This window comes from Nicotiana attenuata, unplaced genomic scaffold (assembly GCF_001879085.1).
Source record: "Nicotiana attenuata strain UT unplaced genomic scaffold, NIATTr2, whole genome shotgun sequence".
Classification (NCBI taxonomy): domain Eukaryota; kingdom Viridiplantae; phylum Streptophyta; class Magnoliopsida; order Solanales; family Solanaceae; genus Nicotiana; species Nicotiana attenuata.
In genome coordinates this window covers 453510-468829 of record NW_017670251.1, presented here as the reverse complement: position 1 = coordinate 468829, position 15320 = coordinate 453510, and the positions used below count along the sequence as shown (strand labels likewise).

The 15320-nt window shown below is 39.0% G+C and overlaps 1 protein-coding gene across 1 annotated transcript; it reads right to left on the bottom strand.

Annotated features, from left to right (window-relative positions):
• Nucleotides 1–803: 803 nt before the first annotated feature.
• On the bottom strand, nucleotides 804–6133 carry LOC109236689 ((6-4)DNA photolyase-like). The gene is made up of 7 exons (XM_019402892.1): nucleotides 6021–6133; nucleotides 4048–4119; nucleotides 3414–3725; nucleotides 3227–3325; nucleotides 1859–1920; nucleotides 1603–1689; nucleotides 804–974 (listed from the first exon to the last, which is right to left on the bottom strand). The coding sequence occupies exons 4-7, from the start codon at nucleotides 3261–3263 to the stop codon at nucleotides 921–923; spliced, it is 240 nt and encodes a 79-aa protein (XP_019258437.1). The 5' UTR covers nucleotides 3264–3325; nucleotides 3414–3725; nucleotides 4048–4119; nucleotides 6021–6133; the 3' UTR covers nucleotides 804–920.
• Between the last annotated feature and the right edge of the window lie 9187 nt (nucleotides 6134–15320).

The window sequence follows — 15320 nt, the reverse complement described above, 5'->3', positions numbered from 1 at the left end:
TCAGTTCCCCAACATGATTGAAAACTCGATAGAAGATAGAGAGGAGGAGAGATGCTGCGAGTAAAATCCGATGAAATTTCATAGAAAACATCGATTTTTCACAACTTAGAAAAGAAACCCAAAGATAAAAGTTCATATAAAAGAATCGATATGTTGAAGTGGGTATAAATATATAATAAAGCCAACTAATTGAACAATCCAAGAAAAGCAGTAAGATTTTCAAAGCATATGACAACCATAAATTCAAACTCTAAAAATAAAAATAAAAATCCATACTTCTACAGCAGTGAGACGAAACCCATAGGGAAGATGAAAGTCATGGTAGAAGAATTACAAGAGACAAAGATGAGTAATTACCAGAGTAATCCGCCAAAGTGCAAAGATCAGAAGAAGATGAGCGAGGGAAGAGCATATGAGCAAGGGATGAGCAAGAGAAGGGCGGCGTCTGTTTGCAGGAGCTTTTGTTAATTACTTTGCAGCTGTCAAAAAAGCAATCCACGTGTTGATCTGTTAATAAACTTGAAATGACCAAAATATCCAGTAAATCCTAAGCAGGCATGTTGACCTTAAGCTGCCTGTAAGTATATATTATTAATACTAGGCGAGGATGGCCTGTGCGTGATGGATTGAAGTTTATAATTGTTACGGGTGGGTGGTTGCAGTTACTTTTACGTCTATCGTAGGTGCTTTTGTCAGAAGCATTTTTGATGAAGGATCTGCCAAGTGTGAGTTTTGTACTTCATTTTTAGCGTTGCTGTTCATTTGGTAAAAAATCTATGAGAATTAAGATGAGAATTAAGATGTCGTAGAGAGCATGGGCATGTTCTGACAAAATATTTTATACTAAGCGATACACAATTAATTTACATATATTTTGAACTACTACAACACAGCAGTTACAACATGTATGATACAACTATTTACATATGCGGTTTTTGTTCTTCTTTTTGGTCCTTTTTCTTCAGCAAAAATATCTGCAAACAAATAAATATGTTGTAAATTAGAAGATTACATGGAATACAATATACAAATGCTTAAAAAATACACAACACGTTAGTCGCAAAACATCTGAATACATGCAAACAATATTTACTAAATTAGCAAAACTTGTAGTGGAATTCCTAAGAAAAGAAGAAGACAGAAAAATGAATTAAAATGTGACAACTGAGACACAAAAATTGAGGTGAGAGAATTAACCACTTCAGAAGTGAAGCTTTTTGTATTTACGCTAGAATTTGGGAAATACAGAACATGATAATGGTTTATTCAGGAACTGGGAGTAAAATCAGATGAAATAATTCATGCATAAACTAAAACAACAGATACGTGTTTGTGGTACCTAGTTATTGTGTTTAGATGAACTTAAGACTATACGTTATTTGTTAATTCAGTTGTATCTAGAAAGGAAGTTCAAGTGTCCTGCTAACGAAAATTTTAACACAGATCTTTCAAACTCATTTTTTAGTGCTTTGCTCTTAGTTCTGATTTTATCCGCAAGATATGACGAACACATTCAAAATTTACCAATGCAGGGCACACATAAAGGGAGCCTCACAATTATTGGAGAAAGATAGTCAGTTCGCCAACACATTCAAAATTTACCGTTGGCACATTGCAGGATGCAGCAGGATTGTAGAAGGTGTGACTCACAGGAGAGAAAATCTCTACACCAGCTACAGAAGCGTGGTTCTGCACAGCAAAAGTAAATGTTCTTTAGTCAAGAACCAAATCATTCATTATGTGAGCAAAAAGCTTCTTAATTTAAAACTTATGTAACCAACCAAGAAACAGCATTTGGGATCTTACTAAGCTTGCCTTTAGGAAATTAAACTTTTCCTCAATTGGAAAGAAATTTTACCTTGACTTTTACATCCAAAGCTTGATAGTAGGGCTCCGTGTCGTACTCAAAGCAAAGCTTTCCTATGCTCCATTGAAAGTTATGCAAAGATAAATACATAAGATGGTAAAATTTCAAGTAACTAAGATAAAAATAGTTGTTTAATAGTTCGAATCAAGAAAGATCAATTTAAATCATGAATTAACATTCTGAATTTTTTTTCATCCGATGACATTTTTGAATTCTCGTTTCCCTTTTTTGTCATTTTTTTTGTTGATAATCTATCCTTTGGTTTTTAATCCTTTTTTTTTATCTTTTTTCATTTTGATAATTTCATCCTACCTCTTTTCCTTATACTATTTATTTTTATCATTTTAACATTATTTTACCTAAGTCAATTCTCTTTTCTGCTCTTACTAATTAAATAAAAACTAACTTGACATGTTGAAGAATCTAATAGATTGCAAACATAATAAATGTTAGTTATTTATACCTTGTTCTTTTTTTGACAGAAGATGAGGAAATGTTGGAAAGGAAATGCATTTCAGCAAGACAAATACAATAACGAAAAAAAATATCAAGTGAAGCATGTCATCATTTACATTCCCATTTTGCTTCTGTATTTCTTTACTGTATTGAAGTGATAAATGATATTTCAAGACTGCATTAAGTACTCAACACAGGCCATATGCTATGAGATTGAAGAATAGAAAAAGGATACATTACATATAATAAAGGAATAAAAACATAAGAGCAATGATAACAACACATAGGAAGGTAAAGATAAGACAAGTTTTTCAGGATCCAAGATTCAAGATCTGTAAAGTAGCTAAACGGCTGAAAGTATTATTAGGAATTGGATCATTGAAACCAAACCAAGGTAACCTTAGGGCTATTACTCTAGATCCATCTTTACTACATGTAATTGCAGTTCATTTCTTGCAAATTGCAGAATTTGCATGCGAATTTAAAGGGTTCAAATGAGGCAACTTGTGAATAAAAATCTAATAAAGTTTGTTTATCATTTTGAACCAGAAACCTTAACCCCACAAAAACTTAAGACTTTGTAGTCCCATAAAAACAAGAAATGAGCACCAAGAATCGAAAGTTCAAAACTTTAAGATACGAAAACAGTCATAATTCTCCATCGACATTTTTGTAATGCACATCATAATTTCTCCAAGGACATTTTTGTAATGCACAAATTAAGCAACTCTTGAAGATTGAATAAAAAAACGATAGAATATTAAATTTCAAAACAATCATTTTCGAACGTAAATGTTTTTTTTCTTTCTTCTCCCAAACTAATATGAAACAGTTGCAATGACTTTATATAGATTGGTATGAAAGATTTTGGAAAAATCTAGATTTGTAATCAAGTATACTAACCTCGTGTGAGCATGACATATTCCTGGTAGAGAAGCATCCAGAAAGTGGCTCCACTTACATCCCAAAATAGTAGCAAAAGATGTTTCGCTGGCAAAAGCGCTAAAAAATCGTAGTCGTTTAAGTGGTTTGTTTTTTCTACGAAGTTGAATTTGATATTAAATTTAAAAGGAATAGAAATTTCAAATACCTCTCAGCAGTTTTTCGGAGGGGAAATTTTCATTTCCGCCTTACATTTGTTGTGGGAACCGTTGCCATTGGTTGTTGTGTGTGGTTGCTCTTGCTTCTCTGGGGCAACGTGTTCAATTTTTCGTTTACTTCCTTCTCCAGCTTCCTTGATGGTGGCTGGCATTTCTGAGATAACCAAGTTAGTTTTGTCCATGAAAGACAAAATAATTAACTTTCCTGCCTCATTGTTTCTTGTAAACAGCTTTTTTATTTGAATCTTGAAGATCTTGCCAGTCAGTAGCTTTTGCGCGTTCACAAGAGGCAACAGTCCTTTCTGTAAAGATAAAATTAGTTATTTATGTGTGAGTAATTAAAGCTAAGATCAAGTGACAGCAACTGAGAACAGTTGCTTAAACTGTCAGGTATAGGGCCTGTAAACCAATTATTCTGAAGGTACAACACTTTCAAGCTACTCATAGGATCTTTACAAATACTAGAAGGAATAATCCCTGTGATATTATTAGAACTCACATCCAAAGTCTCCAATTTCAGCAAATTGGAGAAAGACTCAGGTAAACCACCAATAAAATTATTGAATGACAAGACCATAGTCTTCAAATTACTCAAGTTCAAGAGGGTATCACCAGGCAACTTACCAGAGAAATTATTGTTGGAAATATCAAGAAACTCCAAATTAGAACACGCACCAAGATTCTCAGGAACCAAACCTGTGTAAGGCGAAAGAAAAAAGATAAAATGCCCTTGCTGGACGCACTTTATTCTGTATCGTCAGACAGGTTATATGGATAGTAAATGTCAACTCTTATCAATATGATAACAGCCACTGTGTATTAAAATGGCTATTTGACATCACTTGATCTGGGACAGAATGTCAATTCCCGCCATCTCATTCAGTAACAAAAATGTGCATTCAGCAATCATGTCTGAAATTGTTGGACCTCTAAAGATATGATGAATACTTTTTTCAGTCTATGTTTCACAACAGAAAGGCTTATATAAACTCCAAAGATATTGTAACATGAGGATATAGTGCTTTGAAGTTCGTACACTATATTCTTCAAAGGAATATAAGCAAAACCAAATAGATAACTTCCGCTAACATACATCTCTGTTGATTGTTTTATTTCAGACTTTTATGAAACATTAAACTTCATATCTTTCGTTTAATCTCTGTCAAGATATTGGAATGATTTTTAGCGGAAGTAAAAACATTTGGTGATCTTTTCTCTTATGTCCAAGCCTTGGTGGACAGAGTTACATGACGGCTATCAAAAAAGATATTAGAATGATTATATCCTCATTAATGGACCTGAAAGTTCAGATGTTTTCACATTGAAGCACAATTTTAAGAAATTAGACAAAGCAAATTAATGTTTCCCTTGAAATTTAGTTCAGGAAAATGTTATAAGAAAAATATTTTCTTTACCATTATTTCCTACTTAGTTCCCCATGAATCCAAAGAATAATCCACATAGCAGCTACTTTTTACTTAAATCTTTTTTACTTTTGAATTCCATGGAACTATAACTCATCACTCCAATACAACATACTCCACATTTCTTTATTTTCTTTCTTTATATATCTACTCTAAGTGGACTATCCACCTGCTCTCTTGCATGCACCTTTCCATTGGCATTGCAAACAGCGAAGGACATCTATGGCTCCCAATTGAGATGACAATTCTCTTGACTAAAGCATTTTTGAAGAGAATTACTTATAAGAGATGAACTTTTAATATCAGACTAATCAAAGAGTAGAAGGATGACAATTCACCTAATCTTTGTACTCATGTTTTCCTCTTTGTTTCTTTCTTTCTTTCAAAACTCATAATGGAACAGCTAGTCCGACCACAAAAATCTTCCTCAGAAGTTATTGAAGTCATAATCTAGAAGCAATTTTTAAGGAAAACTGGAGACTATCTTTGTCTTTTATGAGGTGACAGTGTAATGTTGAGGCTAAACTAATGGAGTTATGTAATCAATTAAAGTTGTTAATTTCTCGAGCAGTCCTGCAAATTCAATCTGTAGCATCGGAGTCTTACCACTTTCTCTTTCTCTATTAATCAATCAGTCAACACCTTCATCCCAATTCGTTCTTTTTCCCTATTTTCTTTGTTACTCTCATTTTTTATTTATGACTATTATCGATATCAAGAGGCAATATAATTCGTCTTGAAAACCAAAAACTTTTCACGAAACAATAAAATAGAAAAACTATCATAAATCCAAATATAAACAAGCAGAAAATTATAGAGAGAAAAATTCAGTAAAGAAGAAGAAAAAGAAAGGTTTTTGTAATACAAGTTTTCAAAGAAATTGAATACTCAAAGTTGAGCTCTTGATTTCAATTCATCTCCCCCAAAAACAAAGGTTCTCCCAATTTCATTTATCAAAACCCTAACTCGAAAATTTCCGGATCTTCTTGAATATAGACAAAATCTGTCTCTAATTCAGTTTATTTTCATGAATTTGAGGTAAACCTCCATTGCTTAGTGATCTTAACATTGATATAAAAACAATTGTATGTGGGTTGAAACAAATTGGAACAAAAAAAGGAGAAAAAACACATAGATACCAACAAAATTGATTTTGAAGAATAAGAAATTTACCTACAAGATGAAGAAATTTGAGAAGACAGTAAAAAATCTGAGTAAGCTCCGAGTCCGTAACTCTAATGTATAGAAGAGAGAAAAGGGAAGTCAAGCTTATCTGTGGAATAGCTTAAAAGCTCCACATTTAGTATTGCTACACGTAGTATTTGGAGAGCGCTTAGAAGGGCACGTGTAGTAGTCACGTGAAATGACCTAAATGCCCTCAGGCTTTGTTGAAAAGAATTGAAGCACACATGTCGAAACCGTTTGCTCTTCTAAAGAAAAGTATATATATATATATATATATATATATATATATATATATATATAGTAGTAAAATAAAAATAAAAATATAGTTAAAGTAGGGGTTTATTATTTCATAATGAATGTTAGAGTTGGAGTTAAAGAATTTAAGTAATGCTCTTCGAGAGCGGCTCTCTTGTCCTATTGTTAGCAAAAATAATACCATAGCCACTTTTAGGGCTACTAATTGGATTATAGACATTTTTTGTAAAGTAATTGAAAAATAGTCACCAATTTAAAATATAGTAAAGTAATTGAAAAATTCTGACACGTAATTTCAAGAATTTTTTTGTGAAGTTGGAAGTGCTACAAGTGAAACTCTATGAAAGTGTCCTATTAAGTCTTAGAGATACAAACTTATATAAATCGAACTGTTGCAAGTGAAATTTCATGACAATGCGTTCGAAATATATAAAATGAAACACTAGGTTCGAAATATCAAAACTTACACAAGTCAAATTCAAAACTAACTTGTTAAAGCTTGAGTTCTGCTAATAGAAATTCAACTGTTAGAGTGACACTCTTTTAGTCTACACTACATTGACAGTTGGGTCGTATGAGTAATTTTCTTGACTAGAAAAGTAAATAACATGTCTTTCTTACAAAATCTTGTATAAAACAGAAATACACATGAATTTAACAGTTTTTTTTTTCTGTGTGCGCGCGCGTTATGAATTATGACATCAGATTATAGGATTTGTTTATTACCAGATGTTATATATCTGCCATAAACAAAATGGGCAACATCAAAACTCCTTCGAAATCTTCAAAAGTTACAGAAAAATAAGAGAAGCAATTCTTCAAATGATAGGTAGAGAAAAGCCAATATTAAAAAAAAGAAGAAAAAGAACCAAACTCCAAGCGCAGAAGAAGAAGTGGGTGTTTGCGGCTTATTTGTCAATACTTTGCAAACATTGATTATGTTTCAATTAGGAGCCCTAAAAGTGATTGTTCCTCGAAATCACCTTGTTTTTTGCTTCAGTAATGATCAATGCTGTGTTAAATGGCGGACACGTGTCTTTGTATAGTTTAGAGATTGGAATTTGTTTTGCATTTGTTCACTCTAATTACTATATTAAGTAGTATGTTGATTTTTTTTTATTTTATCAATTTATAGTTGTTTAACCCAAAAATGAGTAGCAATTAAATTTGTATACAATTTAAAGGATACATGATTTAATTCAATACGAATAATTAAGAACATATAAATGAATTAAAGACAAAATAAACGATCAAACCAATCGCAATGTAATGACCAAGCCTGCTCTTAGATTGAACAGTGGAATTCGTCCTCGATTGGACCCTTGGTACAAGCTCGGTCGCGAGTGAAGAAAAGAACAAATGAATAATACCTTAAATAATAGCTAGAGACAAAAATAAACTTTTATTGCTTTGAATTACGTGTTACAATATGTCAGAATAAAGAAAACCTTCCCCTTTATATAGTAGCAGAATTCCAGTCTTAGTACAAGTCTAAATACGGTAAAAATCTTCTTTTTTCGGTAAATGTCGATCTATAGTTGATACTGAACGGGATTCGCGCCGTATTATTTGGTTGAGGGCGGATATTACGGCCCCTACTTGTCGTGCATAACCGTTCTCCGTGTTTCCCAAAGTCCGGAAGCTATACTTGATCTGGGTTCGTTATTTCACCGTTCCCGATCTCAGATACACCGTTCGTTCCGCCGAGTTTTGATACGAGGGGTCCTTGGGCCTCAATCATACTCACGTTGGGCCGTGCTTCCCACTTGTTTCCACATTGGGGAATCGGGGAAGACTCTGTCCCCGATTTTACCCGATTTTACCCGTACACAGATAGTCCCATCATTTCCTGGAGAGTAGATTTGTCGAATCGACGGGAAATGATAAATTACCCCCAGTTCCTTCTTCCATACGCTAGAACCGAGTTGACGGGTCAACAAAATATCCCATGAATTGCGTCATTCTGACTTCGAACACGTGTCAGCTGCGGTTGACCGGCCCCGAATGCGAAACGTCGCGCATTGATTACCCTTTCTCTATAACGGCTTCGATCTCTTTTTCATTTTTTTACTTTCCGATTCCATAGCTCCTTGACTTACCTTCGATTTCTTCACTTATTCCTAACTCCTTTTAACTCTCATATACTGCTTTCCAGATCTTCATATCTTCATCTTCAAATCTTCATACTCTTTCTTTAAACTTTCAAGTCAGACCTTCATACCTTCATCCCCATCTTCAAATCTTCATCCTTATCTTCAAACCTTCATCCTTACCTTTAAACCTTCATATTTTCCAGAATCCGATGGCAAAAACTTCTAAATCCGTGCCTCAACAGACCGTCCCTTCAACTTCCAACCCGGCCACGAATGCCGAAGTAGCCGTTCCTGAGGTGGCCCTAGAGCCTCGTTTGAAGAACTTCATCCCCGGGGTTGCTCCATTGAGAACGACTTCAAAGTCGAGAAGGCCTCCAGTCAGCAGAACCGAGGCGAGGGAGTATGGAGGTATATATGTTTCGTTACCGAGGACACAGTCCCTATAGTTCAGGTGGACTGCAGCTGGGAGGGCAAGGAAGTGATCGTCCCCAGGACCAACAAAGACATTACCACTCACGTGGAGGGGTATCTAAGTGTTTACACTTACCCCTTCATGCTCTCCCTAGTGGGCCCTATAATCTTGGCTTCTACAAAAGGTACAAGGTCTGCCTTGGGCAGATTCACCCGTCCTTTTGGAGTATCGTAATCCTCCTCCGACGCTTCATCAAAAACACCGAAGCACCTCTGTTTACCCTCGACCACCTACTTCAGCTATACAGTCCCGAGTTTTTCCAGGGGTTGATCAAACTCTTTCGTCGAGCAAGCAAAGCTCCATTTTGGAGCATCGACAAAGATCGAGATTGAGGTTGGCAGGGGAAGTTCATTCAGGTGAAAACCAAAGACCTTATTCCCCCCGAATTTTTACCATTCCTTGAGAAGTGGAACTCATCCCGTAAGTTTTCCTTCCTTCTTAAGTCCTTGGTACTTCCTTCGTTCTTTTTCTAATTGTTTGTGCCCATTGTTGTGTAGAGGTCGCCTGTCCCCTGCTTCAAGGAGTGGGTCATGGGGATCTACAAACAAATGTCCTATTTCGAGAGCGAATGGCGCAAGCACTCAAAGGGAAAGTGGGAGGCTCGTTCCCACGGTGGGTCCTCCTCCCGAACAAATCTACTTTCATACTTAACTTCTATTTCTGCTAAGTCTTTTCCTTTTCACAGGTTTGTCCAAGACCACTAAGCTCCGACCATTGGACGAGGAAGAGGCCCCGTCCTCTCTTGCTGAGCCCTCTGTTTTGGGGCAACCCAGGGCTGTTGCACGGGAGGAGAAGAAAAGGAAAAAGAGGAAATCCTCGGGCTCCCCGAACGCCGAGGTCAAGAAGAAAAAGAGGGTAGCTGTTCGGGTCTGGAAAAGCAACAAAAAGACTACCAAAGCCAGAGTACCGGACCCCGATTCCCTCTTCCGGCTCAGGGATTAACCCGAGGATGATGATTTGTAGTTTATCATTCATGGGTCAACCATCGACAAAGGAGAACAAGCGGCACCCGAGGAAGGTGGCTAAGAAGCCGATGCCCCTTTGGCTTAGGAGCCAGAAGGAGAATCAGAGGCCATGACCTCTTGAGAAACTGCCCCCGCCCCGAAGGAAATAGCCGGTGTCATCGACATCGCGGAGTCGCCTTCTCACACAGAGTCTATGTTCAACGAGGCTCAAGCCGGCAAAGAGAAATCAAATGAGACGACACGGAGCACAGATGAGGCCCTCAACATGCTTTACGATGGCATGGACATGGGCGCATTGGAGGATTACTTCGGGCTTGGTTACCTGGAGGTCCCAAAAAAGGACATGCCATCGGGAGCAGGTGAGCCAAGCTCGAGCCCGAAGCTGGTGATGTAGTTCCCTGCTTCGAGTTTGGATCCCGACCATAAAAGAATGGTCGTGCTTACTATCCCGGTGGACACCCGGATGCTGTCTGCTCCAGTGGGTGTGGCCAGCTATCTTCGCTGCCTGGTGGCTGAGGAGGATCAGGCAAAAATGAACGAAGTAGGTACATCAGGCCTCTTCAACGAGGCATAACAGATACTGAACCGGGTAAGCTTCCTATTCCTTGTGCCCTTTGCGAATCTTGCTTAGTTTTAGCATGTTCTAACAATCTTATCATTTTGTTTTTCAGGCTTTAGTGCTCCATCACGAAAGCTTCCTTCGGTCTCGAACGGAAGTCAGCCAGCTCGAGTTCTAGCTCAAAGAGAAGGTTTGAAGAAGGACATGTATAGGGCTCTCAGTGAACTACAAGAAGAGGCTCTCAAAGACCTCCTAATTCTCTGAGCCGAGCTAGAAAAGGCACAGAAGGAGGCCTCGTCCGTGAAATGAGAGCATGCCGAACTGGTCAAGCAGGTAAGGATTTTTGAGGTTAAAAACGAGACGTTACGCATAGTGACTAATGATGCAACCTCGTAGGTCTAAGAGAAGATAGATTTGATCGACCAGCTCCCGGCCGAGATGAATAAGGTCAAGACTACGGCCGAGACGCTGAGGAGCATGATGGACCTGCTAGCCTCGAAAAAGGAGGCTACAAAAGAGGAGCTAGCATCGGTCAAGGACCAGCTCCAGGTGGCAAAGGAGAAGGCCGACAAGTGGTCATGGCTAAATGACAAACTCCGGGCACAACTAGATTCTGCCGCCACGAAACGGGATACCCTTGGCCAGGAATGTACTGCGCTGAAGTCCAAATTGGAGGCAACCTCGATTGATTCCTCCGAAGTCGAGGAAATGCTAGCCTAGTATAAGGCTGATGTAGAGATAGTCGAGGCCCATTTAAGAACGGCGATCGAGTATGTAAAGCAGTTATCCCGGAGGGAGATCCTCGAGAAAGTTCACGCCCGAGGATTCGACCTATCGGCTAAGATTAAAGAAGCCGAGAGGCTCGAGGCCGAGGTAAATGAACTTTATGAGCCTGAAGGTCTCGAAGGTTCTGATGTCGAGTCGAGCTTCGGTGAAGATCGTGCAGAGATGCCTTAGTTCCTTTTTGGTTTCCTTTTTGTGCATTTTCTTTCTTGTTTATTTTGAAGTCGTTTTGTTGTGCCTTTGTAAATATTTTTTGAAATATATATAAAATTTTCCCTTTGGCAACACCATGTTTTTACTTTTAAGCATCCATTTGCAATCTTTTATTTGTGTATCGTCCCTAATGACTTAGCATAGAATCAAACGTAATTTGGAGCATCCATTCTATGGAAGTCCGAATGGGGCCCGATTTCGATGGCAACTCCGGATTGCACATGGCTTCGGAATTTCAATAAAATCGAAGGCCTTTAAGATGTTAAGTATTTCAATCATACACGACGATGTTTTTGTCGAGGGTAACCCCTTAATAGGTTTTGATTATAGTAAGAGCCTTACTTTCTGAGTGCGGACTTCGGACGTCTCCGAGCCATTTAAGGGAGGCCTTAGCCTTTCATATTCAATTTACGGCTAACAGTCTCGGTGCCTCCGGGATTCGATAGCCCGGACCGTCTGACTTTTTTATGAGACGATAGTCCCCGAGTTGGGGTAGCCTGTGGGCTTTAGGATTTAGGATCCATTGTGAAGCATCGATGAAGCAAAATGTGTAGTAATAAAGTATGAAGGAAGCAATGCATAAGCCTTATGTCGAGGCTAGAGTGGGCTACATGAGTACGATTTGTTTGACCGTTTGAACCTTACAATGAATCCTAGCCACCAAGCTTTGGCTTTTGATATATATAATATTTGCCCTTTCTAAAGATCTTAACCTAGGGGTAATGGCCCCCAATATTTGGGGCCAAGATTTAGAGGGCTCGAATACTATTGGTTCGCTGCAAACGATCAACAATTCTAGTTTAAGGCCGACCTTCAAAACTAAGGTAGCACGTTTTACCGTTTCCTTGTTAAAAACCTTGCCAGAAAAAAAAGAGTAGAACACGTGTTTTCAGACCTAATAGTCTTATTTACCCTTGACCGAGTACCTACATAACTTAATCCGTAATATAATGAAATTAAAAAGGGAATTGAGCTCGTAACTTAGTAGTAGTACCGCTTTAAGTTTGTCACATTCCAGTTGTTCGGTAGTAGTACACCATTTCCCAACTAGAGTTTATACGAGCCTTTTCCGGTTATTCCGGCAACTCTATACGGTCCTTACTAATTCGATCCTAGTTTCTCGTCGTTTGGGTTCCTGGTGTGTAGTGTTACTTTTCTTAACACCAAGTCTCCGACTTGAAAATGCTGAAGGTTGGTTCTTCGATTGAAGTACCTTCCCACTCGCTTCTTCTGGGCGGCCAACCGGACCAGGGCGGCTTCCCGCCTTTCATTTAATAATACTAGGCTCGTGGTCACGGCTTCTCCATTTGATATTTCGGTCGCATACTGGAACCTGAGGCTCGATTCCCCTACCTCGACCGGTATCAAGGCTTCCGCTCAATAGACTAGAGAGAATGGGGTCACCCCAGTACTCGACTTCGAAGACGTACGGTATGACCACAAGACTTCGAGCAAGATTTCCTTCCACTTACCTTTTGAATCGATCAATCTCTTTTCAAGTTTTGGAGTATGGTTTTATTCGTCTATTCCGCTATCATGTTCCCACTAGGGTGGTAAAGCATCGATAATATCTTGTTGATTTGTGGTCTTCGAAAAACTTACTTACCTTGCTGCCGACGAATTATTTATCGTTGTCGCAAACGATCTCAGCCGGTATTCCAAATTGACATACAATGTGATCCCAGATGAAGTCGATGACCTCTTTCTCCGATGGCAATTTTCCTATCTTCAGGCAGTCTATGTATTTGTTTCACCAGTCCTAAGTCAAGCTTTTGAGTTTACTTCGGCGTGACCTTCTTCTACCACCAAGTTCATCAGTTGTACCACTGCCCCCGAGTCAAATTCATCGGAGTCGACAGACGATCCTAAGTTGGCCAGTGCATCGACCACACTATTTTGATCCCGAGGCACGTGCTGCAGAGTCCATTCCTTGAATTGGTGTAGGTTCACCAACAACTCATTCAAGTACCTCCGCATCTGTTCCTCTTTTACTTCGAACGTTTCGTTGACTTGATTTACGGCGAGGAGAGAGTCATATCCGGCTTCGATGACTTTGGCCCCGAGGCTCTTAGCAAGTTCTAGACATGCAATCGTAGCTTCATACTCGGCTTTATTATTAATCAATTTCACAGTTCTAATGGACTGCCTAATTACATTACCCACAGGTAGTTTTAACGATACCGAGTCTGGACCCTTTTGTTTTGGAGGTACCATTCGTGAATAGGGTCTAAATCCCCGAGCTAGTCCTCGAGGTGAGCAGCAATCCCTTTCGACCTCGGGTATCAAGGCGGCGTAAAGTCTGCCAAAATTTGAGATTTTATGGCAGTCCGAGGTCTGTACTCGATATCGTACCCACTAATCTCTACGGCCCATTTGGCTAGCTGGACCGAGAGCTCGGGCTTATGCATGATATTCCTCAGTGGGTAAGAGGTTACGACACATATGGTGTGACATAGAAATTACGGTTTTTGTTTTCTAGAAGCGCCTCAGTAAGGCGAACGCTAATTTTTCTAGGTGAGGATACCTTTTTTGGAATTGCCTAGGGTTTTACTAACATAATAAATGGGAAATTGTGTACCTTCTTCTTCCAGGACTAAGACACCACTTACCGCCACCTCGAAAATTGCCAAGTAGAAGTACAATTGTTTATCTGCCTTCGGAGTGTGTAGCAAATGGGGGCTCGATAGGTATCGCTTGAGTTCTTCCAAAGCTTACTAGCATTCCGAAGTCCAAGAAAAATTATTCTTCTTTTTCAATAGTGAGAAGAACCGATGGCTCTTCTCTGACGATCTCGAGATGAATCGGCCCAATACGACTATCCGTCCGGTTAGTCTTTGAACTGCCTTGATGTTGTCGACTATGGTGATGTCCTCTATAGTCTTTATTTTGTCGGGGTTGATCTCTATTCCTCGATTAGATACCATGAATCCGAGAAACTTGCCCGAGCCGACCCCAAATGCACACTTCTCCGAATTTAGCTTCATGTTGTACTTCCTTAATATGTCGAAGAGTTCCTGCAAATATTTCAAATGGTCCTCTGCTCGCATGTACTTGACCAACATATCATCAATATAAACTTCTATTGATTTTCCTATTTGTTCTTCGAACATCCCGTTTACTAGGCGTTGGTATGTGGCACCGGCATTCTTTAATTTGAACGACATTATGTTATAGCAGTACGTGCCGAATTTGGTTGTGAAAGAAGTCTTTTCTTGATCGTCTGGTTCCATCCAAATTTGGTTGTACCCAGAGTACGCATCGAAAAAACTGAGTATCTCGTGTCTGGCCATCGCGTCCATCATTCGATTGATGTTAGGCAGAGGGAAAGAATCCTTCGGACATGCATTGTTTAGAACCTTATAATCTACAGACATCCTGAGTTTATTTCCTTTTTAGGTACTACCACTACGTTAGATAACCAATCTGGGTATTTAACTTCCCGGATGGAACCTATTTTTAGAAGTTTGGATACCTCATCCTTGATGAACGAGTGTTTGATCTCGGACTGTGGCCTTCTCTTCTACTTAACCGGATGGAACTTCGGATCCAAATTCAACTTGTGGGTGGTTAACTCCAGCAGGATCCCTGTCATGTCTAGATAGGACAAGGCAGAACAATCAGCGTTAGCTTTAAGAAAATCAATAATTTTTTTTCCTGAGCTCGGGGATAAACCCTGTGCCCTAGTCTACCTTTCGATTCGGTAGGTGCTCGATCAATATAACTTTCTCCAACTCCTCGATCGTCGATTTGGTGGCGTCGGTCTTATCAGGTGCTATGAATGATCTCGGGACACTGTAACTGTCCTCACCATCTGCTCGGTGTTCCTTCTGTTTTTCCAGCCCGGCTGAGGCCGGTATCATTGATTGCTATTTAGTTACCTCTTTTATGGTCGATTCCGTTCCCTTTGAAATTACGGGCTCACTTCATCGACAACGAACATTTCCCTAG

What these genes read in the sequence shown, in the direction of transcription:
- LOC109236689 (XM_019402892.1), bottom strand. Translation starts at nt 3,263, where the DNA reads ATGCTTCTCTACCAGGAATATGTCATGCTCACACGAG. An exon ending in CTTTGGATGTAAAAGTCAAG is followed by an intron (nt 1,690 to 1,858) that starts GTAAAATTTCTT and finishes TTTGCTGTGCAG; the next exon opens with AACCACGCTTCTGTAGCTGG. An exon ending in CATCCTGCAATGTGCCAACG is followed by an intron (nt 975 to 1,602) that starts GTAAATTTTGAA and finishes ATTTGTTTGCAG; the next exon opens with ATATTTTTGCTGAAGAAAAA.